The sequence below is a fragment of the Chenopodium quinoa genome, unplaced genomic scaffold, assembly GCF_001683475.1.
Source record: "Chenopodium quinoa cultivar QQ74 unplaced genomic scaffold, ASM168347v1, whole genome shotgun sequence".
In the NCBI taxonomy this organism is placed as follows: Eukaryota; Viridiplantae; Streptophyta; class Magnoliopsida; order Caryophyllales; family Amaranthaceae; genus Chenopodium; species Chenopodium quinoa.
In genome coordinates this window covers 6,221,127-6,246,850 of record NW_018745448.1, presented here as the reverse complement: position 1 = coordinate 6,246,850, position 25,724 = coordinate 6,221,127, and the positions used below count along the sequence as shown (strand labels likewise).

The following is a 25,724-nucleotide window of genomic DNA, read 5'->3' as shown; positions in this document are numbered from 1 at the left end:
AAAAAACGAAGGATATATTAAAAAGTTAGTCACTATATTAGAGATGCCAGATATATTTTTCGATATCTCATACTCCGTACAAAGTATCTCGTTTTTAAAAGATTTAAATGCTCATATGTATTTTCCGATATTTCATATATTTAACACACTAAAACATTATAAATAAATATCTCACCAAAGCAAGTCATTTCCACACTACCTAAAAATAATAATGCCAAATCAAAGAAAAAACAGTTGGTTAGGCATTGTTGTAAATATCTCACCAAAGCTGGTCATTTCCACAAACACATTTGTCAACATATACTCTAAAAGATACAATTACAACTACAACTCCAAAAAAGGCCATAACTTCTCTTCTCCATACCCACCTAGAGAGAGAAACACAAATAATCCATATTTTTTAGAGAGAGAAACACAACACACAACACACAACAAGATGATGCATAATCATCTGGCTATGTTGGAAGACTCTGATGGACAACCACAATCACCCAATAATCGCTCTGCAAAAAAACCCAGAAAATTTACCCAGAAAATCAAACAACAAGATGATGAAGATGAAGATTATTTGTATAATAACTATTATTATTTTACACCACCAACACCATCTTCAATTGTTGTGTGTGATGCGCTTGAATTTGAATTTCCCATCATCTATGTTAATACCACTTTCGAGATCTTTACTGGCTATCGTGCTAATGAAGTTCTTGGCCACAATTGGTGAGTTTTTTTTGGATGCTTTTATATTTGTATATATACTCTTGATTTAGTAATTTTGATAGTGGATTTTAAATTTCTTAGATTTATTTTATGGGATAGTTATGAATTTTATTTTTATATTAATGTATTAGCTGGTGGTTATTTGATTGCATGATTTATTTAGTTGGGGTTAATTTGATTATTTGTTGTATTATGCGCTGTGTATTATGCTGAAATTTAGTGTTTTATGTTTCAAATGGAAAGTATTTTAAATATGGAAAATGCAGGGGAAGATATTTCTCTGTGTCTGTGTTTTTTTTGAATTTATTATTATTTAAGTTTGGATTGATAAATTTAGTTATAGGCAGCTAGTAAAAAAAAGTTAGAACTTCATCTTATTTTTTTTGAATTAAATTTTTTTTTACTAAAATAAAATTATATTTGCTGAAATTAAATTATTTTTACTAAACTTAAATTATTTTCGCTGTACTGAAATTATTTGATTGATTTTCTATTATAATTTTTCTTTAAGATAACTGAATTTTACTTAACTGAATTTTACTTAACTAAACTTATTTTTACGGGAGTGAAATTAATTTTACGGAAGTGAACTTATTTTTACTTAATTGATATTATTTTTAGTTAATATTAATTTTTTAAGGTGAAATTAACAGGCCTACAGTAAATTTTTTTTATTTTTTTTTTATTGTAGTACAAATATTAACTAGTAACTTTATACGAAGTAATAAAAAAAATACGCTAGTGAATCTGTAAAAATTTCGTACTTGCAATTAGTCTATTTTCATTAGGGCTGTACACAGTTTGGTCTGGACCGTAACCAAACCAGGTTTGGTTTGGTTTACGGTTTGGAAAAATTTGGTTTGGTTTCGGTTTTTTGGGAAATACGGTTTGCGGTTTGGTTTGGTTTTTCAAAAATTATAAACCAAACCGTAAACCAGTAAACCGCATTTTAATATTTATATAATTTTTAAATTAATTATAATAGTTATTACATATTATAAAAAAAATAAAAAAAAAACATGAAAAATCATTAGAGGACTATACGGTCAATATACTACTATACTCAATCTCAAATATCAATACTTAAAATTCAATAGGTCATATAACTATAATGCAGTATGAATGATTTTTTTGGACAAATGTATTATGTTTTTTTCCACTGTTAATTTGTTATGTATAATTTTTATTATGTGTTAGCACTTAGCACTTGATTAGTTGGTTGTTATTTTTATTAAAAATTTGTAGTAGAATTTAATCCCTTAAGGCTAATTATTTGAATTTTATTATAAATTTATTAATATTTGACATTTTTTAGGAAAAAATGCCGTCTCATCATAAACCGCAAACCAAACCGCACCAAACTGCATTATTACGGTTTGGTTTGGTTTGGTTTGGTTTCAATACTAATATGGTTTGGTTTGGTTTGGAAAATTGACCAAACCGTATTTTGCGGTTTGGTTTGGTTTAGACTCAAACCACACCAAACCAGACCATGTTCACCCCTAATTTTCATTTTAATGAGTAAAAATAATTTCAATTTTGTGAAAATCATTATAAGACCTTGTAAAATATAATTTTAGTTTAGTAAAAATAATGTAAGTTCAACAAAATTAATATTTCAGAGAACAAGTTCTGACATTAGTGATTAGGCAAAGGTTAAGGTCTTTGTTATAGGATTGAGTTCCTTTTACGGAGTACATCATAGCTATTGTGGCTCTCTTTATGAAAAGAAACACATTTGATGATATTCTAGGCAGTAATTAAATGAGTACTCTCTATTATCTCAAGCTAGTTAGCTAGAAGTCTTAAAGTGAATTACTCCGCATATTGCTAGACAGTGAAATTATTTTTTTTGTAGTAATTATAGTTATTATATTAGGATTAACAAATGCTCTGCTTTAGACTTGTTTGATCATGTGAACTTAAATTGAGGACACAGTTACATGATGATTTGCTTTCCTTTATATGAATTTCACCATAAATTTGAAAAGGGGGGGTGTTTTATGAGATTATTCTGAACGATTGTCGTTTCATACAAAACAAATCTGCCCAGTTTGGTGAAATCTTTTACGCTAGCAATGCTCAGAGTCCTTACCTTAGTACTGGTGGCTTCCTGCTTATTTAAGTCAAGTTAAAACAATAGGTTTTGTTGCAGGAGATTCAACATTGTCTTTCAATCTGAAAATGTCATGAGCTATGTTATTACAACATCATTAGCTTAATTATGTAAAGAACATTTTGTTGCTGCAAGGCTTGCAACTGCTTGGTAAAGTTGGATGTCAGTATGTCATTCTCGTTCTTGCTCTTTTAATCTTTTATCCTATCACGTACTTTATCTGCTATGTTTTCTGTATGTATTGTATTGCTTGTCCACAGCTCCATTCAGATTATTATCATTCTTGTGCTATTTTTTCCCCTTGGTATGATGTTCTTGCCCAAAGTTGCTAGAGATTGCACTGATTCCTTGCAACTATTTCCAGTCGTTTTTTACAGTACAGGGACCCTCATGCTCAAAGAAGGCATCCTCTGGTGGATCCTGTTGTCGTTTCTGAGATGAGAAGATGTCTTGAAGACGGTGTAGAGTTCCAAGGGGAGCTTCTCAATTTCAGAAAGGATGGCACTCCCCTGGTTAACAGGCTGAGGCTTCAACCAATATATGATGACGATGGAATTGTCACGCATGTCATAGGCATTCAGATTTTCTCAGAAGCAAAGATAAACCTTAACCATGTATCTTATCCAGTTTTCAAACAGATGTATGACCAGAAATTCAAGTGTGTAAATGAGCATTCCACAAAGGTTGAAGAAACCTGCGGTATTCTCCAACTTTCCGATGAGGTCTTGGCTTATAACATATTATCACGCTTGACTCCAAGAGATGTAGCTTCAATTGGATCTGTTTGTAAAAGGATATACCAGCTGACAAAAAACGAGCATGTCAGAAAGATGGTTTGTCAAAATCTATGGGGTAGAGAAGTGACATATAATTTGGAGCGAATGACGAAAAACTTGGGGTGGGTTCGATTGGCAAGGGAACTCACCACTCTCGAGGCAGTTTCTTGGAGGAAGTTTACTGTAGGGGGATCAGTTGAGCCTTCGCGCTGTAATTTTAGTGCATGTGCCGCTGGAAATCGTCTTGTACTCTTTGGTGGTGAGGGTGTTGGAATGCAGCCTATGGATGACACTTTTGTACTCAACCTTGACTCTGAGCATCCAGAGTGGCGCCGTGTGAGTGTCAAGTCCTCACCTCCTGGACGATGGGGTCACACACTCTCGTGCCTTAATGAGTCCTGGCTTGTTGTATTTGGAGGGTGTGGGAGGCAAGGATTGCTCAATGATGTCTTCATCCTTGACCTAGATGCCAAGCAGCCAACTTGGACTGAAATCTCTGGTGGGACTCCCCCAGTCCGTCGGTCCTGGCATAGTTCTTGTACTGTAGATGGCTCCAAGTTGGTTGTATCTGGGGGATGCACGGATTCTGGGGTGCTCCTTAGTGATACATACTTGCTCGACCTTACAACAGATAGGCCAGTTTGGACGGAGATTCCTACTTCCTGGGCCCCACCTTCGAGGCTTGGTCACTCACTTTCCGTTTATGGGAAGAAAAATTTATTCATGTTTGGGGGACTGGTGAAAAGTGGGCAGTTGAGGCTACGGTCTGGTGAGGCCTATACCATTGACATAGAGACCGAAAACCCTCGATGGAGGGAATTAGAGTGTGGTGCACTGGCTGGTACGGGAAGCCAAGGTGCGGTGGTTCCTCCTCCAAGACTTGATCATGTAGCTGTGAGCATGCCATGTGGCAGGATCATTATATTTGGTGGTTCGATTGCTAACCTGCATTCTCCTTCTCAGCTTTTTCTGTTGGATCCATCAGAGGAAAAGCCGTCATGGAGGACTCTTAATGTTCCTGGGCAGCCGCCTAAGTTTGCATGGGGTCACAGTACATGTGTCGTTGGTGGAACCCGAGTTTTGGTGTTAGGTGGGCATACAGGTGAAGAATGGATACTGAATGAGTTGCATGAACTGTGTTTGGCCAGCAAGCATGACTCTGACCTCTGAACCTTTTCATCATGCTGCATCCCTCTTCAGTAATGATGTGAGGGTTTATTATATACTGGGAAGCTGCTATCCTTTGTATTTATGCTCTGAAGTTTCTATTGTGTGTTACATTCCAATTGCAGTTGCTGTTGTAGTAATGCACGAAAATTTTGTTGTATCATTGTATATTAGCACCACAATCTTTATCCTTGTAGTTTCCTGATTTTTATACGATTGGCATCCTTGTGTTGGACCTTTTCAGTATTCTGTGTGACTTGATACCGATTATGAGGCCGGGTTGTCAAGATGCTTTCACACAAAGGAGCTCAAGATGATTGTTATATTGTGTATTGGTGGCAGTAGTGACTCGGTTGATTTGGGTGCTGTGGCCAGATCAGGGACCGGTACTTGTGTTGAAGTAGCTTTGGTACAGCTTGCTCAGTGCAATTTTGTTGCCTCCTTTAAAGTTTCGAGTCAGTATGTTCTTAGCCATAATTTGGCCCTGTGTTCCTTTTCTTTTTCATATTTATCTGTTTCAGTTGAGCTAGTCTTAATCGAGAATCACATGAGGACAGTAGAATTGTATGCTACATGAATTTATATTCAAGTGAAGGAGGAGAAGCTAAGGCTTCTATTTGTGAGGCTATACTATTTAATATACTACGTATTTGTGTTGTAATTTGTTTGAAACCTAAAAGTGTGTGATTTTCACCTTTACACTATGTTGGATAGAGAGAAATGGAGGGAAAGAAAGAAAAGAAAAAAAAGGAGCGATGCACCTTCCTTTAGTTGGATATTTAATGCAAGTAGGGAAGGCGAGAGGATGAGAAAGATTCATATAAGGTGCCAATAAAATTGAGTCATGCTATCTGTATTTGTTTGGAAGTTTTTGGGACTTCTCCCAGCTATAACCTACATTCAAAACTACATTGCGAATTATATTATGGCTCTTCAAAACTCAATTAAGGTTTTCTTTTATTGAAGATATTGATTAGTTCCACACGCCCACCAATCAATGTTGCTTGTTAGTTTGATATTGTAATTTGAATTGGTAATGTGACAACTACATCCGGCTGTAGTCAGTGAGGTCTGCGACAGTAAAAAAACACTTGATCTCAAACTTTGGTGGTTATTCATCATCACTGAGTGTTATTAGTTCTCTGTTCAGCATTACCTACAGCTGCCCTGTCTCTTGCTTTGATAGCCTGCAAACATTTTTGACTGTTTCAGCTCACTAACAAGCACAATGTGTATAAAAATATAAGAAAATTGCAAAAGAATTTATGGTTAGACCTGTTTTTGCCAGTTTGTAAGAGCCGCAACTATGATCAGCAATATCGATTGCAAGATTGACCCTACCAATATACCAATCCATAGACCCTTTGCATTCAAATGGCGAACAAAAGCAAGCACTACTGCTACTGGGATTCCTACTATGTAAAATGCTCCTAGGTTCACATATGCTCCTATACGCTGCCATCCACTTCCTTTTGCAACTCCTGCATCGTGTTTTTGCATTTCAGAATTTAGTATCAGTTAGTTTTGCTAGCTACATATAAGTAATTATGGATATTAGGCTATTAGTATAGGAAAGTTTAACCTCAATAATAATAAACACTGTTGTGATTAGCCTTATGAAACAATATTAAGCTTTTGTGAACTACTTACCAGAAAGGACCATTTGTAGGCCATCAGTGATGATGGAAAGGCAAAGGAAGGGGGCCAATGTTGCAACATAACTCACAACTTGTTCGGTATGACTATAAGCGTATCCCACTATATGTCGAACACAAAACAAAATCACACCTGCTACAAAGGTCTCTATTACAACTGCACTTGTCACAACCCAGGCAGATAGCCTTGCTGCTTCTGCATTTCCTGCACCTAGCTCATTTGCCACTCTTATGCTGCAAAAATATCATTATAAACTTCTAACAATCATGTTGGATGCAGTGTGAAGATATGGATAGCGAAAGAGTTGTTATGAGGGCAAGAGAATTACCCTACTGAAACACCTAATCCGACTGGAACTGTGAAAAGTAATGTTGATATGTTGAGACTGCCAATAAAGATAATAGTACTCCCTTGTTTCGAAAAAGATTGTCCATTTTGCAAATTGTGACGTGAGTCACAGTTTACGAAATGGATAATTTCTTTCGGATGGTGGGAGTAACCACGAAGTTAAGTTAGATGTACTACGGAGTATTGAAAATGTACTGGAATAGTCAGCAATTTGGACTACTCTGCTACTGAAAGCACAAGTGCACAAGCATATGTACTATAAAGTATTGACATACCATATGGAAAGCACTGATGTCTCAAGTTGTGGATTGGGAAGGCGACCTGAAAGCAACACCACAGCTTCAAAAGCCCACCACTTGAGGCTGTTGTTGGCGTTAACATGTTACATGACATGAGCATATGACAGTTAGAAATCAATCAAGGATAACATTCCACTTTGACAATTCCGACGTATCACATTTTTCACAAGAAAAATCTGTTCACTTGATTGATTAGGTAACTAAAAGGGATATAATGATATTTGTACCCTTAGACTTTATTTGGCATATTGTGGTAAGGAAGTAGGCACTAGGGAGCTGCATACCAACATTTGGTCTCCTAATAGTTGCCTAACAATTAGCTTAACTCATCAACATAATTTGAGAACTATAGATTAAGGAAATTTACCAAATCATCAAAGCAGCAGGGAAGCCAAACCGAAGAAAAGGCCAAATATTATAGAAAGCTTCTTTGGAGAAGTGGGTACGAGTTTTTTCACAAACAGAAGAACACTTGATGTAAATCCCAAGAAACATAACGTTAAGCCAACCGCAAAGACTAAGAGAGAAGGCAACTGATTGAATTCCATAATTCAATTTATAGACAGAAATCCAGCATGATAAAGTGGTTATACCAAGAACAACTGCAAAATTCATTAGCAGAGGGAAAACAAGACTTTGGCATTGTAAAAATCGAACCAAGGGATCGTAGAAAGCGCTTGCTACGAGTCCTGGGATTAGCCAAACTGCAAATTTTTGTGCTTCAACTGAGATTTGATGATCTTGCCCTATCAGAATCAGTACTTTGTCCATGAAAATCCATAATAGGCTTATAGGAACGCAAATAAAAAGCAGAGATATAATTGCACTGTAAATGTATGTTCCAATTTTTTCGTATTGCTTTGCTCCATATGCTTGCCCACATAGTGTATCCAACCCACCACATAGTCCAATCTGCCAATCAATTATAGAATGCAAGAATAAATCGCATATTATTAACTTAATCAACTCTTATAATTGATGACACTAATTGTGCTAGTCGTGAGTATAGTAATTTAAGGTGACTTGTTATATTGTTGAGAAGTGACTTTTATAACGTGTCCACGCACCTTTAACTTGCATTATTATATTGCTTAGGGGATGACTTTATATTATCTTAAAGAGACTTGTTGCGAATGCATCCCAATAAGATATAATCTATGTTACGAGTACATATACTCAATTCGTCTTGTGTTAGTTTTTAAAATTTAAAGAAGGTAAAGAAGAGGCATACAACTTACAAAAAGACTAAAGCCGGAGATGTTGGTAACAGAGAGGGCAATGGAAACACTAGCCAAAGGAAGTTCACCAAGACGTCCGACAATCATCAACGCCACGACTTGCACCATATATTGGAGTATTGCCACTGTTATCATTGGTGCTGCAAGCAGACTCACTTTCTTTACCTCTTTAATCAATCTTTTCCATGTGAAAAGATTACTAGCTTCGTCGATCCCTGGATCTGGTGCTCCTGACTCCATTATAACCCTGTGCAAATTTTATAACTTGAAATGTGAAAAATATTAGTCTGATTTCTGAATACAAAAAGTGTACACACTGAGAGACATAACACATTAAATCCGAATAATGGACATTTTGAACAAAACTACCTTCATTAGCTAATAAATCGAATATTTTAAATAGCTAGCAAGTAATTAAAATCTCTCTAGTCTTACAACCCAATATTTAAAAAATGAAAAGCAAACCATAAAACATGAAAGTATATCAAATTGACTAAAAAATAAAATGGAACCTTAGAAGCCCGACAGATTGAAAATGAAGAAGAAGCAATCAAAGAGAATATATGTGTGCAAATGCACTCTATTAGTTATATTTAATGTGATTATGTGAATCAATTTTGTTGTGATTCTGACATTAAATATGGCATAGGTGTGGTAATGGCCTCTCTAAGAGATTTGAAAGATTGTCAAAGTACACTTGAAAACATAGTTATTGTCATGTCTTTTGTTTATTTCTTGGGTGAATCTATTATTATATTTTAATCTCTACAGCTACTCCGTATTGCTTTATTATAGCTGCTTAATTATACCGAGAGGATTAAAAAATGATGGTATATTAATATTATAACAAAGGATATCTTTATTATAAGCCAAGGGGGATAGAGTGAAAAGTTAGTGTCCGATTTTTGAACTCCCCAAAATCCCAAATTGCCTCTACTACTATTAGTATAGCAAAATATTCAAATAAATTTGCCAAATTACGCCAATTTCTAAAATTTTAAATGTATATTATTGTTATTATTATTATGCCACAAGTTTGATTTGAATTTAATCCGTAAAGTTAATATTTTTTTTTTGGTTAAAGTGGTAGAAAAGCTAGATTAAGGATGCTTCGAATGAGCTAAGTTACAATTATTACAGACCATAGAGTTAGGAGTTAAAAGATATATAGTATAGAAATAGAGATAACTAATTCAAGAAGTCACTTAAATAGTTAAATGTTACATTGTTACCCGTACTATAGGTTAGTGTTGGATTTCGGGAAAACTCCTCAATCTGGAGTGTGTACCATTGATCAATATTAGAGGTGTCAAAAACCGACCCGAATTGGTGAATTCGAACCGTTTTGAATAGTTCCAAAAAGGAACCGAACCGCTAAGAACATGTTATTTTAAAACCATAAACCGACACGACCCAATTTTTTAAAACCTGAAACTGAACCGATCCGAATGTTTGAGAACCGTTAATGAACCGTACCCGATATCAAGCCAAACTGATACAACCCGAAACCGAGAACAACCCGAACCGAGTACTTTTGAACCCGATAGCAACCCGACCCATTGTAAACCGAAACCGTTTAAACCCGACAAAAACCCAATAAACCCAAATCGTTTATAACCTGTAACTGGTTAGGATTGAACCGTTTATAACCCGTAATAAGTTATGATGGAACCGTTTACAACCTGTAATCGGTTAATCGAACCGTTTATAATTCGTAAGTCCTTAACCCGTTATGACCGTAGAATTTTTTTTTTTTTGGGTATATTTTATCAATAGTAAAACAAAAGGGTTTAATTTGAATTATAAAATATTTATATTGAAAAGGTTTGGAATTTTGATGTCATTGAAACTCTTATGCTACAATATTATCGTCCACTAACGAGTAATGGCTTATGGAACACTATATTGTATTAAAAAATATTAAAAATCTAAACCAAAAGCTAACTCTAGATTTGTTATTATTATTTGATCCTTAAAATCATTATACAAAAAAGGGACATAAAACTAAACAATTAATTAATACTCGGTATGATCAACTCAAATAACTAATTAAAGAATATTGAGGATATACTAGATGATATAAGTAAACGAAACCCGTTTAAAACTGGCAAAACTAGTTGTCAAACCGACTAAGTTCAACTCGAACCGATTACAACCCGATATGTGTTGACCCAAAACCCGCTTTAAACTGACAAACTCCATTTTTAAACCGACCAAATTTAACCCAAACCGATTATGACCCGAACCAATTATAACCCGACCCGATTAGAATCCGACCCAAAAAGAAACTGTAATAAAATAAACCAAACCGAACTGACCCGTGTTAATAATTCCAACCCGTTACAAACCAAAAATTGATAAACCGAACCCAAAACTGAATCGAAAACCCGATTGACACCCCTAATCAATATACTACCTCCGTTTTAAGTTAATTGCAACTTTGAGCTTGAAACGGATTCTAAGACAAAATTTCATAATGGTTCATTAATGAATTAAAGTGTAGTAAATTAAGGGTAGGAGAGGGAAAGTGGAGGTAATTAAAAAGATGACCAACAACAACAACATCAGCCACACGACAACCAACGTTCCACTGCAGCCACCTTTAGACCACCTATCTCATAGCCTGAAACCACCTGCTCTAAGGCCGAACCACCCAGACGCACCCCGAACAACCCTAAGACCACCACCTATTACCCCGAGCAACCCCAAAGTCATCACCTCTCAGCCCAAAACCACCCATTTCAAGTCGACCACCTACTTACAACCCTAAAACCACCCCCGCAGCGCGAACAATCCAAAATCACCTCATCTCAACCCAAACGACTCAAAACCACCACCTCTCAACTCTAACCATATCGACACCAACTCCTCATAGCCGAACCTCCCTAAATCCACCAACACTCGCCATAAACCACCACCCTCAATCAGCCCCACGATTACCCACACTCACCCTAAACCAACCCAAGCCAAAACTACCCTTCCTCACCTTGAATCCCACCAAACCATCCACAAACAACCCCAAACTAGCCCAATTTCCCCTCAAACCATCACATCTACACTATTAAAAGAGAGAGAGAGAGAGAGAGAGAGAGAGAGAGAGAGAGAGAGAGAGAGGAGTGAGTAAGGAACACTGGAGGAGTAGGCTGCGACTTTGAATATGGTGATGAGCAGCGACAGCGTTGACGGTGGTGGTGGATGCAGCAGTGAGCCATTGACGGTGACAATGGTGGTTAGATGCGGCGGCGACGATGATGAGAAGGTCGTGTTATGAAATTCTTGGTAGTCGAATGATTTTTGGAATTGAATTTTTTTTTTTTTAATTTATGTGTTAGGTGAGTTAAATTAGGTGAAAATATTATGTTAATAAGTTAGATGAGGAATGTAATGAAATCTGATTTAGATAGTTAATTGTGTTTATAAGTTCTTTAGTAAGGGTATGTTTGTACTTTTATTTAAAAAAACTTACTAAAATAGGAAAAAATGGAAAGTTGCAACTAATATGTAGCACCCCATTTTGGAAAAAGTTGCAACTAATATGTAACGGAGGTAGTATATAGAGTCTTACAAAAAATATCGTAAACCTAGTACGATAAGGATACAGAATATATACAATATTTTCCTATTCTGTGACAATTATTATCATGACTGTTAATGTCAATCACACCCCTGCAGTAGTAGCGGGAGGAGGTCGTACGCTAAGACTGGATCTAAAATCCAAAAATAAGTCTCGTGGCAAGCCTTTCGTGAAAATGTCCGCAAACTGATATCTAGAAGGAACATACAGAACTCGAACTTGACCCAAATTAAAGCAACCTTTTCTCGAACAAAATGAATATTCATCTCCATATGTTTGGTGCGTTAATGTTGGGCCGGGTTGCCAGAAAGGTAGATAGCGTTGACATTATCACAATAAACAATAGTGATCTGTCAAAGAGGACAATGTAACTCAAGTAACAGATTAAGGAGCCAACAAGCCTCAAAGACAACATTTGCGACGCCTCAATATTCTGCTTCTACACACGATTTAGATAAAGTATGTTGACGCTTAGATGATCAGGAAACGAGGTTGTCCTTAAGAAAGCAACAATAACCCGATGTGGAACAACGGGTATTGGGACAACCTCTCCAGTCAGCAGTCGGCTATAAATGTAAGCCGTGATCAATGGTACCCTGAACATAACACATAATGCGTTTCAAAGCATCATAATGAAATTCTCAGGGATCATGCATAAAAAGACACACTTGTTGTACCGTATATGCAATGTCTAGCCTGTTGAAAGTGAGGTACTGAAGAGCACCTACTAAACTTCGGTACAGAGTAGGATCCCGAAACGGTGATCTTGAATCGGCACTAAGTTTGGACTTAGTGTCAACTGGAGTAGCTGCAGGTTTACAAGAGCCCATACCTACACGCTCTAAGATCCCCTGTGCATACTTTTCATGTGAAAGCAGCAAATAAGAGGGAGTACAGGTGTAGACACCTAATTGTGCCTCCCAAAAAACCAAACCTAGTGATGAGTACCTTTCACGTCATATGATTATCGAACAAAGTGAGAGTGTGAAAAGTCTTATGATGCGTTATTTTAATAAAAATATTCTTTCTTTCTATTTTAAAAATGTACTCTATTTATGAAAAATGTCCAGTCCAATTCAGTTTGGTCTATGCATGATAAGGGTCTAATAATGGTGTAGTTGGATTGGGATCGAAAAGAGCTTTCCAACGATATATTATAATTAAGCCCAATTCCGATGAATAATGAGTAAGTTATGGCCAAAATACTAAATTCGGCGTGAAATGGTTTTATGGCCCAATGATCTAGTGGAGGCCCCATTAGTTAATATTCCTAAAGCTATTAGGATTGATTTTAATCTTCTAGAATAATCTAGAAAGTTATTTTGAGTTCTAATGAGATTAGGATTAATTATTATATCTTTTATGAAAATAAAGAATTCTATTTGGGTTAAAACAAGTGTTTTAAAGAGATTAAATATGATTTTCAAAGATAAGTACATACACTATTAATCGATTTTAATTAGATTAAGGATTTTGTACAGTTTTTTAGAAAACGCGTGAACCGACAAAGCTGGCGCGCCACGATAAGCCTGTCGCGTCGCGCTGGACCCTGTCGTTGTGCGACATGGGCAGTTTTATATTCTTAATAGGATTCAGTCTTTTTTCTGATTGTTTCTGAGCTATTTTTCTTATAAATAGGGTCGTATTTCCCTGTTTTTAATCATTCACAATCAACAATATTCTATTCTCTTCTCTCTCAAGCTAATAACTTTTCTTTCTTCCTCTTTATAAGCCTTCTCTTTTCAAATAAAAATATCACATTCACGAGTTCTAGACACACCTAACCAAGTTTGAAGTTGCCTTCGCCTTAGACGTTACTAATTGTTTTATTTAATATTTTCTTTGAAGTTACTAACGTGTGTATTTTGTTATTAGAAAGAGATACGAGGCAACCAAGTAAGTTGTTTTATTGCTCTATATCTTTAGAAATCATGATTAGATTATTATAATTCCTAGTATCATGTTAGGATGTTATTTATTGCTTTCTAGTATAATGTTTAAGTTGCTTCCTATTTTATTCTATCATGTTAGTATCATGTTAGGGATAAAGCTTTGATCTTTATTACTTAGTGACATGCTAGGATTTGTTATTAATCATGTTAGTATCATGCCTAAGATCTTGCTAATAATATTCATGAGATTGAGATTATTATTATGATGATGATTTATTGTTATATTGTTGCTTGATATATATTATTGTTATTGCTTGATCACGCCCTCTCTTGTAGGTTTAAAGGAAATTTGTATTTGTAATCAAGCTTAATAAGATAATTAATAATCTTGTTTGGGCTAATGTGATTTTAATTCAAGTGATCTCCAATAATAGATTTGTTTGTGCATTAATATTCAACCAACATAGATTAAACAGGTTTAGGATTAATCTAATGATTGTATATTCATCAGAAAGCGCACATGAATATGAGAAGAATAAAGTAGAGACCTATTTTTAGGGCAGGTTCAATCTCTTTTAGGTTGGATTTGTACCTTCATCCCCGAATATCCAGTCATGGTTCCAGACCACTATGGAGTCATCGATCTCATGGATCATGAAAGGGTGTAACCTTCACCTTGTGAACGGTTTACAAGTTCCTAAAACTTGTTGGCGACTCTTTTACTCTAGTTTCCTTCCCTTTGGATGCCACCATGCTTAAGTGTATGATCACAGTGGGGCTCAAGTGTGGGATGCTTGAAATATTCCCTACAACGGGTCACCGAAATCCCTAAAAAATAACTCAATGGACCCAAATCTGCATGGGGAACTCAGTTTGCAACTGAGATATGATCCCTACACGCAACCTATCATATGAGGTGGCTAACATAATATAATCAACATATAGAAGCAAATATGCCATATCTCATAACCTTGCCGGAAAGGAAAGAGAGAGTTATCGCTCTTAACAATGATAAAACCCAATTTGATGAGAAAGTTTGCAAATCATTGGTACCAAGCTCTAGGAGCTTGTTTCAAACCAAAAGAGCCTTGAGGCCTATCCGACATACATAAGAGGGTGCTCTCCGATCAACAAAACGCGGAGGCTGATGCATTTAAACAATTTCCTGCAAGTCACCATGTTAAAAGGAATTTTTGACATTTAGTTGATGTATTGACCATTTCTTAGCCATAACTAAGATAATAACAGTGCAAATAGTTGTCGGTTTAACTACCGGACTGAATAACTCATCACAATCCACACCAATATTCTGCGACCAGCCATCACATACAAGACAAAATTCATGCCTTTCAAGGTCACCATTAGACTTGTATTTATGCTTAAATAGCCACATACAATTAACAATATTCACCCCGACCCTCAGGCCTAGGCACCAATTCCCATGTCCCTATTTTAATTAAAGCGTCATACTAATCATTCATCGCTGCATTCTAATTTTGGTCATTTAAAGCTTGTTTATATGATTTTAGAAGTGGTGATTTGAGGTGAGGTGGACCCGAGTGTTGAACGGTGAGATTACAATATTTCGGGTTAGGCTTAAAAATACCCCGTTGACTACGAGTGACCCGAGGGAAGGGAGGTGGTGGACGAGTAGGTTGAATGGGGGGCACACCACGCCGCGGTGGTGTGGAGTAGGCTGTGGATGACTGGGCTGGGCTGCTGGACGAGAGAGGGTGGGGCAGTGGGGTCCTCAAGGTGGCTGCGGCTGGGGAAGTAGTGCCGTAAGCCCCATGCGGAGTACTAGATCTACGACAAATATTATCATGACTGTTAATATCTATCTGCTAGTAATAATGTTGTTCAAATTTAAATGTATATGGACGAAAATACAATCCGAGATACGTAACAACAAAGGGATGAATGGATGGTATATGAACATACAAAGGTAATTAGGTGAATCAATTATAAAACTAGACATCAAATTAACAGCAATAAAGCTCTATTTCATTAGGTAATTTAACTTACGCACAAATCGAATACATAAAAGACTAGTTTATTTCAAATTATGGAGAATGATACATAGAGTACAAAATAGGTCGTAAGTAAAAAGTGAAATTAATAACACTACTAGAAAACTGTTGTTTTTCGACGGAAAAAATCCCTCGGAAACACCTTGTGTTTTCGGTCGAAAAACGTGTTTTCAACGGAATTCCGTCGGAAACTATTGTCGGAAAACCTTTTGTAGGAAAATCGACCTTTTTCGACGGAAATTCCGTGGAAATTCATGCGTCGAAAGAAAGTTTCTGGCCCGAGAAAATCCAACGTAAATCTTCGACGGAATAGTATTCTGTCGTAACTTTCCGTAGGAATTTCCGTCATGTTTCAGTCGAAAAAAACACACGCCGCACCACCCTTGGCACGGCGTGTCATCACCCTAGCCCCATCTGACCACCACCGCCACTTACCCCCACATCATCTCTAACCTTAACCTTCCCCCGAACCCTAAACCCAACCACCACCAATCACCCTAACCCTAAACCACACCACCGCCGTCCGTCGCCACTACACCCCAGTCAGCCACTAACACCACTAGTACAATCACCCTAACCCTAACCCTAAACCTAACCACAACAAATCACCCGAACTCGAACCACACCACCACTCAGACCGCCACTCTCCCCAAACTAACCTAAGCCCAGATCTAAAAACTATCCCCACCCTAACCACAAACCCACTTAAGCCCACAACCACCACAAACCAATGCCAACGGTAGACACCTATTTGTGTCTCCCCAAAACCAAACCCAGTGATGAGTACCTTTCACGTCGAATCATAATCGAATGTAGTGAAAGTGTGGAAAGTCTAGTGTTGCGGTTAGTTTTAATTCTTTTCTTTTCTCTCTGTTTTTGAAAACCTATTTTGAGAAAACAGCCAATCTAGTTTGGTTTGGTCCATGGCAAGGGTCTAATAATAGTGTAGTTGGGTCGGGTTCAAAAAGAGATTTCCAACGATATATTATAAGCCCAATTTCCGATGAATAATGAGGAAGTTATGACCAAATTACTTAGCTGGGCCCGGTTTGATTTTTATATGCGGCCCAATGATCTAGAGGAAGGCCTATTATGGTTAATCATTCCTAATGCGATTAGGATTGATTATAGTTTTCTAGAATCTTCTAGAAGGTTATTTTGAATCCTAATTTAATTAGCATTGATAAATTGACTTTTAAGAGTTTTAATTGGAATAAAGTGCTTTAAAAAAATTACGGTTTTGCCCTCTCGTACGCTTAAATTTTATCAAAATAAGAACACGCATGGAAAACTGATTGCAGCGCCATACGACACGTCTTTCGCCTGGTGACACGTGCAGCGTCTGGCTACAGCCTTGTCGTCTGGCGACAGGAGCGTGTTTGGCGACAACGTCGTCTTTATTATTTTCGAAACTCTGATTTGTTTTTTATCATGTCCGGCTGATTTTCTCTATAAATAGCCTCCTAAAACCTCCGTTTTCAATCATCAACAATCATCAATTTCCATCAATTCTCATCAACTCCCATCAAGGAATTCTTGATATACTATTTCTCTCTTTTTCTAAACTAGCCTTTCCTAAACACAAAATTCCGCATTCACAAGATCTAGACACACTTAGCCAAGTTCGAAGTTGCCTTCGCCCTAGACGTGAAAGGTTTGATACTTCTGAGGGTTTGGGCCTAAATCCTTACTTCAATTATTCAATTTAATTGTCTTGATTTATATTTTCCTTGAAGTTACTAACGCGTGTATTTTGTTATTAGAAAGAGATACGAGGCATCCAAGTAAGTGCTTTAATTGTTTAATTGATATTATATAGAAATCATGTCTAGATTTTTATTTTGATTCCTAGTATCATGTTAAGATGTTTTTCTTAAGGAAAAATTGAAAAGAATAATCCCACCTTTGTTCAATCTGCTCAAAACAAGCCTATCTTTGCATAATCTGGGAACAAGCCTACCTTTCACCCTTATTTTCTCAAAAAAATGCTTTTTACCTACAACGTGTTTTACAGGTTAATTTTTTTAAAAAATCTTTTTCATAAAAAAAAACAACTATCTTCTCTATCCTCTCTCTTCCCTTCCCAGCTCCCCACCAGCCACCAACTCACCACCTCCTCCCCTTCCCCCACCAGCAGTCAACCACCACGTTTTCTTTCTCCCTATCTCTCTCTCATCTTTATCATTTCATTCCACCATCAAACCACCGTCTTTGTATAAAAAAAAACCACCGTCTTCATTGCCGTCCAAACCTACCACCACGACGGCACCACATCCTCGAGCTTCTGTTTTCGATAAGTTAGGTTTTCTAATTAGGGATTATTGTTGTTAATTGAATAGGAACCGATTTGGACTGTTGTAGTGTTTAATGGATTTTAATGATTGATTTTTTTGAGCTTAGCTGCTTAGGAACTATATTATTTGTGTTGCACACCAAGTGTTCGGTGAAATGCATGAATGAAATTGTTACCATATTTTTGGGTTGTAGTTTACTTCTGTTGCTTAGGGAACTATATTTTTGAATGAACATGTTATTTCATCAATTCATCTCTAGGTTTGGGTTTCTTTTTGGGGTTTAATTTTTTGGGGTTTCATTTTTTGGGTTGGTGAAGCTCGATGGGGTGGGGGGTATTCATGGCTGGTGGGTTGGTTTTCAGGTGGATGGGGCAACGTATGAAGAGAGGATGCGGTGTGTGGGTGGTTTTTCGGTTGAGTTATGTAGATATGGCAGCAAGGCGATGGTGATAGGGGTGGGTATGTGCAGTTTCGGGTGAATGAGAGGTGGTTGATAGGTGGGGGTCGGGGCCTGGGGGTGGCTGGGGTCAGGAGTTTTTTTTTTTTCTAAAAAAAAAGTAATTAATTTTATTTTTTTCATTATTAAAAAACTAAAAATATAAAGGACCAATGAGAAGGTGACACGTGGTATGTCACCTTCTTAAATCAGTCACCAACTTTAACAACCGGTCAAGGGCTTGTTTTGAGAAAATAAGGATGAAAGGTGGTCTTGTTCCCAGAATATGCAAAGGTTGGCTTGTTTTGAGCAGGTTGGGCAAAGGTGGGATTATTCTTTTCAATTTTTCCTTTTCTTAATTTGATGTTTTGAATGACAACAATGATTCCTAATATCATGTTTAGGGTAAAGGTTATAATATCAAATATGCTTGTTATGATTTCTATGATGCTTCCTAGTGTCTTTCCTAATATTCATGCTAGTATCATGTTATGGTTAAAGCTTTGATTTTTGATGTTTAGTGACATGCTAGGGTTTGTTATTAATCTTGTTAGTATCATGCCTAGGATCTTGCTATTATTATGCTTTAACATGATTGATATAATTATGATTATTATTTTTATAATTGTTAAAATTGTGATTATTATGTTGCTTTATATTTATTGTTATTGCTTGATCACACCTTTTATGCATGTTTAAAGAGAATTGGTACTTGTAATCACACTTAATAAGAAAATTAATAATATTGTTTAGGGTTAATATGATTATAATTCAAGTGATCGCCAATAATAGATTTGTTTGTGCATTAATATTCAACCAACATAGATTAAATAGGTTTAGGGTTAACGTATTGATTGCATGTTAGTCAGAAAGCGCACATGAATACGAGAAGAATAAAGTAGAGGCCTATTATCAGGGCAGGTTCTTTCTCTTTTAGGTTGGATTTGTACCTTCATCCCCGAACTTTCAGTTTTGGTTCCAGACCTATTGGAGTTAACGATCTTTTGGATCGTTAAGGGGTGTAACCTTCACCCTGTGAACGGTTTACAAGTTCCTAAAACTTGTTGGTGACTCTTTTGCTCTAGCTTCCTTCCCTTTGGACGCCACCATGCTTTAGTGTATGATCACAGTGGGGTTCAAGTTTGGGGTAATGCTTGAAATATTCCCTACAGTTTTTTGGCGACTCCATTGGGGAGGATTTCTATTTTAATTCCTGAAATTTATTTCGGCAATGATTTAGAATGAGTGGATGAGACTCGAAAAGTTCTAAGTATTTCATGTGCGTAATTTTGATTAACATTATTGTCATATGCATAAAAAAGATCTCATTGGAAAGACCATCCGTAATGATTTAAAAACATAGGATTTTTTACACATAGGAAATTTGAGAAATGTCTTTCACAACTAGGATCGAAATAATGCTGCGCAAAACTAAAAAATTTTATCGAGCACAGAAAGCTGTTGAGGCTTGTAGGAATTGGCATCTAGAAAACAGAGTATGTCGCCAGGCGACAGAGCCATATTGCGGCGATGGCCTCTGTTCGCTTGTGCCATGTTCTTCCAATACCGAGCCAGAAATATGAGTTCTAATTTTGACCAGTTTTAGCACTGTTTGCTCGATTTTACTTCTTGATTGAGTTTTTTCTCACTTTTTTGAAACCCATATGTGTTCTACATGTGGACATAACCCTCTCGGAATTCATGCTCCATCTACCTGATTGAATGCTCTGTGCAACAAAGGGTACATCCGAGAATGTTGAATTCACCAAACCATGGAAGCGAGTTTTTTCTTAACTCGCGGTGTCCCATCCACTCGTGCCAACCCTTCAAAAGGTAAGGCTTCCGCACGGTGCATCCGGACAAATAACCACGATCCCTCTTTGACTAACCCATATCCCGAACTTTAGAGAACTAGAGCCATGGTAAGGTTAGTTGCAAACTGATTTTATCATATTGTGCATACTTGACTAATTGTGTATTATTAGTTGTGCATACTCTATGTGTTTTTCCTAACCGTTTGTTTGACTTGTGGTTAAGCCTTTAATAAACTGATTAATGACTAAAAGGACTTTGCCTTATTAATTAATTAATTAATTAATTTGAGTAATTAAAGTCTAATAATTTAATCGGAATTGAATTAGTACGACTTTAGGTATGTCCTGAAGAGTTAAAATACTAATAGCAGTCCCAGATTAATGCTCCAGTAATAGCGCCATGATTTGGGCTGCAGCGCCACACGCTGCTGTGCAACGCCGAACGACATCCCTGTCGTCTGGCGCTGCACTACAGAGTGCGGCGACAGTCCTGTTGCTTTGGCGACCGTTCATCATCTTACTCGAGTCATCACGACGAGTCTAATTAAACAGTTTGCTAATCAGTTCGATTATTTTGTTAATAACAGTACCTTTGTTATGTCCTTAATTGAGTCTAGTCACATAGTCTAGCCACATGGTCTTACACAAGAGTCTTAACATGTCACCTACACTCACTTACACTCACTAGTCGTAGCACACACTTTGTGTATATGTCACCATGATCATGTCTTAGGTTCATGCATGAGTCGTTTTTTTTTCCGTCATTTGAATTGGGGGTACATTCTATCCTAATTTTTTCATATCTCTCCATCTATATCATCTTTTCATTCTCTACATGCTTTCCCCATGTCACAATATTCATTTTTCTAACCTCTTTCCATCTATTTCATGTTGAATATAGTTTGAGTCAAATAATTAACAGTGAATTTCCTTAATTTCCCTTTCCACAGTATTTGGTCAAGAAGAGAAGGGCGATTAATCAAAGACAACACCTTTATTCAAATACAACTTTTTGATAAACCGGTTGGTCAAAAAAGAAAAGCTAAGAAGATAATGGCAAGTCAAGAAGAAGTCAATAAGCTTAAGAAGCAAATGGGTGACGTGACTGAGGTGTTAAAGACTTTGACCCTCCAAATTAATGACCCTGTAAAGCAACAACAAATGGATCTCATACAAGAAAGCTTGAGCAAAATATCCAACGACTATAAATTCCAGGGTATTAGCTCGCAAGGGGTCTCAGTGGACAAGGAACTTCTTCTGCAGAAGTTCAATGCCACTGACATCCCTAAGTTCAAGGCAACAAATGATCCTTATTTGTACTTAAGAGCTTTTGAAACCATAATGAACATTAAAGGGATTGATAGGAAAGTCTTTCATTCCTTGTTTTCTTTATCTCTTGAAACCGTTTGTCAACAATGGTTCTTTTCTCTTGATAAAGAGAAAACTTCTACTTAGGACGCTATTGTAAACGCTTTCATTGATAGATATAAGTGTAATATTCAAGTTGAAACTGATTATAGACAACTTGAGATGCTAAGACAGAAAGAGAATGAAGGCTTTACTTCTTTCTTTAATAGGTGGAGGGAAACTTCCGCTAAGATGATTGAGGTGCCCTCCGAAAAAGAATCTATGAGGATGTTCATCAAAAATTTACAAGAAAAGTATTCGAAGCATTTAAAATATCAGCACAACTTGAATACTTTCAAGGCCGTTTATGACATGGGAATTGAAATCGAAGATGACCTCGCAAAGCAAAAAGCTACTAACAATAGTAACCACAGTGGCTAGAAAGGAAAGAAGAACGACAATCCTTCTTCTTTCGAAAACGCCCACTCTAGTAACAATGTTAGTACCTTTGACCATAACAGTGTTTTAGATATGGATAATAAAGGATATAAAAAGAAACCCAGGAGAGAGTTCACACCCATTGGAATGACCTACGATGTTGCTTTTGATCGTCTCTACGAACGAGGGTTAATCAAACCTATTGGCCCTATGGAGGATCCAACTCCTGAAAAACGATCTTCAAGATGGGATCCCAGTTCCTATTGCAAGTACCATCAAGGAAATGGTCATACCACCGAGGAATGCTACAGATTTCAAAATCTCATTCAAGATCTCATAGAAGCAAACAAGATCCCATTGCCTCTAGCTAGCGAGAAGACTAGGTGATGATAAAGCAAACGACACAAGACAAGAGGCGAGCTTCAACGACAAGATTTCATGATCTAGTTTTTCTATTTCTTTGTCATTTTTTTTCTTTCCCCAATAAGTCTAGCATAGGCACCTTTCAATTTCCTTAGATTCATTTTGTAGGATTTTTCTTTTTCCTTATAATTAAATGAGCATTTATTTCCTTGCATATGATCATTTCATCGCATTGCATTGCAAAAAAAAAAAAAAAAAAAAAATAATAATAAATAAAAAAAAAAAAAATACAAATAAAAATATCTATTTCAAACTAAGCACAAGGTATACCAATGATTTGAGGCACCCATTGTAGCCACATCATATTACCTTTCACCTTTCAAATATGCAATCATTTTTTGATAAACCACTTTGAGCCTCGTCTAACGATAGACCTTTCATTTTTCAACCCATATCTACCTAACCTTGGGATGGGATGGTATGCAACTTATGAAATTTTTAAAGAACAAAAGCTTGAGTGTATCAAAAGATTAAAATAGCAAAAATAAAAAATAAACAAAAGTGTACCAAAGGGCAAGTGTTCCAATATCTTTGACATGAACATGTCTTTGATATGAACACGTCTCAGATTGGGTCTCTTATCGAGTGCTCGGTACTGTGCCTGAGAAACATGAATGTCAAGTGAGTGATAGACCGCATGATCGGGATTGCCTACACTTATAAAAATAAAATTAATGCTAAAGCAAAAGAGAGAGCTAAAAAAGAGTTAAAAGCCTCAAACATAAAAATATAAAGATTCAAAAGCAAGGTTGCACACCTTGGGAGCTTATCTAGGGTCTTGAGCCTTTATCCCCTTCTTCTTCAAACCTTTATCCAAACCACGTTACAACCCTTAAAAAGACCTTTTTGAGGTATACACACACTTGTGCGAGGTTTGGCTAGAGCTACGTTCGGCCTGATTCCTAACGGATACGTAGGCAACCTCACATCGAGGTGCGGTTGTAATAAACATGCATTCATATTCATATTCACATTCACACACTCACACCATGATCATATCAAAGGATCTCCAATGCTCATCCCTATTCACTTAGAGCTAGACTTGGGGGCTTGATCCCTACATCATTAGCTTACCTAGCCTAAGAGTCACCACCATTTGACTCTTTTCAATATGCTTTCCCATACATTTATCCTTTGAGGCCTAGCTTTAGTGTCACTATCACACACATCACAGATACATGACCAAATATACTTCCCTTAGGAACCCTTTGTCATGAAATCTTAATGCTGAAGCATGCCTTGTCATATCAACATCACTCATCATCGCATCACAAAGTATGAAGTACTTAGCCTCCGCGCCTAAGTTACCTAAATACTTTCATTATTGAGTCAAATTGGAGAGCCTAGGATGAATTAATCCTTGCACCTTGAGAGATAGTATCAAACAACATTTGACTAAGCTCATTCAACATGCACCATCAAACACTTTGATTCTTTTTCGCGTCTTTCTTTTTCGGGAGAAAGTCGGTACCCTCTACAAAAATGACGGAAATTTTTTATTTTTTTGCATTTTTGAGTCGCACGATCACATTACAATGCACACACGAGTCATGTACACATTGAGTCATGTCGTGTTATCACATTGAGTCAACACTATGCACACATGAGTCACATGAGGCGAGTCGTCTTACCTTGAGTCATGTCAAGTCAATGAGTCAAGCAACACTAAGTCTTAGGCCAACCCTAAAGAAAGATAAGAAAATTCCTATAGTAAAGGATATAAATGCAGGTGCATCCCAACAAGCAAGAACATTCCCGCATTTTTTCGAAAAACCGCGAATATGACACAAGAGATTCTTCCAAGATGAGAAGAGTTTGAGAAAAATTACGTAGATCAGTAAATTAGAGATGAAGAGCTTTAATTTACAGAAGATTTGAGCGGATTTGGTTGAAAGGAAACGAACAAGTTCAAAGTTCGGAGCGAAACCGAGAAACGAACAGCAGTAGCAAGAGTAAAATAGGGAAGACCCGACTCCAGCGCCAGATGATAAGCCTGTCGCCTGGCGACAACATCTTTTGCTTTGCAACAGAGCAATATCGCGGCGCAAGAGCTCGAAGCCTCTCGGAATGGTTATTTCGATCTCATAGAGCAATTTCGGGTTCCTTGGTGTGCCAGTTAGCCGCTATAAGAAAATTGACATGATTAGTAGTCGTCTCGATTACAATCGTAGTAAGTGATTGACCTGACGACGATCGTCTCACTTAGCTTAAGCGCCTAAGAACTGGCTCATTACAAACATACATCAACACATCGGTTCAAAAGCAAAGCAAGCACTTATACGACAATTTTTCCAAGGTTGGTTGTCATCTCTGGCAAAGTTTCCAAGCGTGGATTGTCGTGCTCGTCCTTCTTTGTTTGGAAAGTTTTTCCAAGTTCGGACTGTCATACATTCATTGATCGTTGGCAATTTTTCCGAGATTGGATTGTCATACACATGGTTCCCTGTGGAAAAATTTCCTAAAGGATTATTATAGGTCTCTACTCATCATAAATTTCGGCAAAGGTTCCTCAAAAAGGATTGTCATTCATTTAAGTAAGTGGAAAATTTTCTTGAAGTGGATTGTCGGTCGACTCTTTTTTGCAAATGTTCCAGGACGTGGATTGTCAATTGTGGCAATATTTTCCTAAAAGGATTGTCGCATAGCATTGGCAAGTTTCCAAGGTGGATTGCTTTCAAGAATTATATTCTAAGATGTGGATTGTCGATCGTAGCAAATTTCTTATGACAGATTGTTACGAAGCATTGGAAACTGTTCCCAAAATTGGATCTTGGCAAATATTCCGAGATACGAATTGTCGCTTCATCGTGGCAACATTTCCAAGGATGGATTGATACGAAGAATTGAGAACTTTCCCTAAATCGAAATGTCATACCTCATACAAGAGTTGTGTTGGCAACTATTCCCAAAGAAAAAAGGATTGTCATCACAGTAAAAGGCAACGAAATACTGGTTCATAAACACAAAGGCACCGACATACTGGTTCACAATTCAGAAGCATCGACATACTGGTTCAAAAGCAGCAAAGCGCCGACGCACTGGTATAGCAAAAGCAAAGTTCAGGCGAACTTTAAAGGATCGACAGGCGTTGGTCTTCGGTGATACTCTTTAGGGTATTATCGCAACAAATGAAGGTCGTTTCAGGCGAAGCAATCT

General features: G+C 36.9%; 2 protein-coding genes across 2 annotated transcripts in view; one reads left to right on the top strand and one right to left on the bottom strand.

Annotated features, from left to right (window-relative positions):
- Positions 1-202: 202 nt before the first annotated feature.
- LOC110713667 (adagio protein 3-like) lies at positions 203-5,412 on the top strand. Its single transcript, XM_021892126.1, has 2 exons — positions 203-720; positions 3,201-5,412. Exons 1-2 carry the CDS (start codon positions 212-214, stop codon positions 4,780-4,782), a joined length of 2,091 nt encoding a protein of 696 aa, XP_021747818.1. The 5' UTR covers positions 203-211; the 3' UTR covers positions 4,783-5,412.
- A 299-nt stretch (positions 5,413-5,711) lies between these two features.
- Positions 5,712-25,724, bottom strand: part of LOC110713668 (protein DETOXIFICATION 14-like) — a 30,418-nt gene continuing 10,405 nt past the window's right edge. The window contains exons 2-8 of the mRNA XM_021892127.1: positions 8,321-8,584; positions 7,450-7,994; positions 7,059-7,145; positions 6,764-6,820; positions 6,430-6,668; positions 6,055-6,260; positions 5,712-5,966 (exon numbers count right to left, since the gene is read on the bottom strand). Of these exons, the coding sequence (XP_021747819.1) occupies positions 5,901-5,966; positions 6,055-6,260; positions 6,430-6,668; positions 6,764-6,820; positions 7,059-7,145; positions 7,450-7,994; positions 8,321-8,560 (1,440 nt within the window). The 5' untranslated portion in view covers positions 8,561-8,584 and the 3' untranslated portion in view covers positions 5,712-5,900. The remainder of the gene's footprint in view (positions 5,967-6,054; positions 6,261-6,429; positions 6,669-6,763; positions 6,821-7,058; positions 7,146-7,449; positions 7,995-8,320; positions 8,585-25,724) is intronic.

What these genes read in the sequence shown, in the direction of transcription:
- LOC110713667 (XM_021892126.1), top strand. Translation starts at nt 212, where the DNA reads ATGCCAAATCAAAGAAAAAACAGTTGGTTAGGCATTGTTGTAAATATC. An exon ending in GAAGTTCTTGGCCACAATTG is followed by an intron (nt 721 to 3,200) that starts GTGAGTTTTTTT and finishes AACTATTTCCAG; the next exon opens with TCGTTTTTTACAGTACAGGG.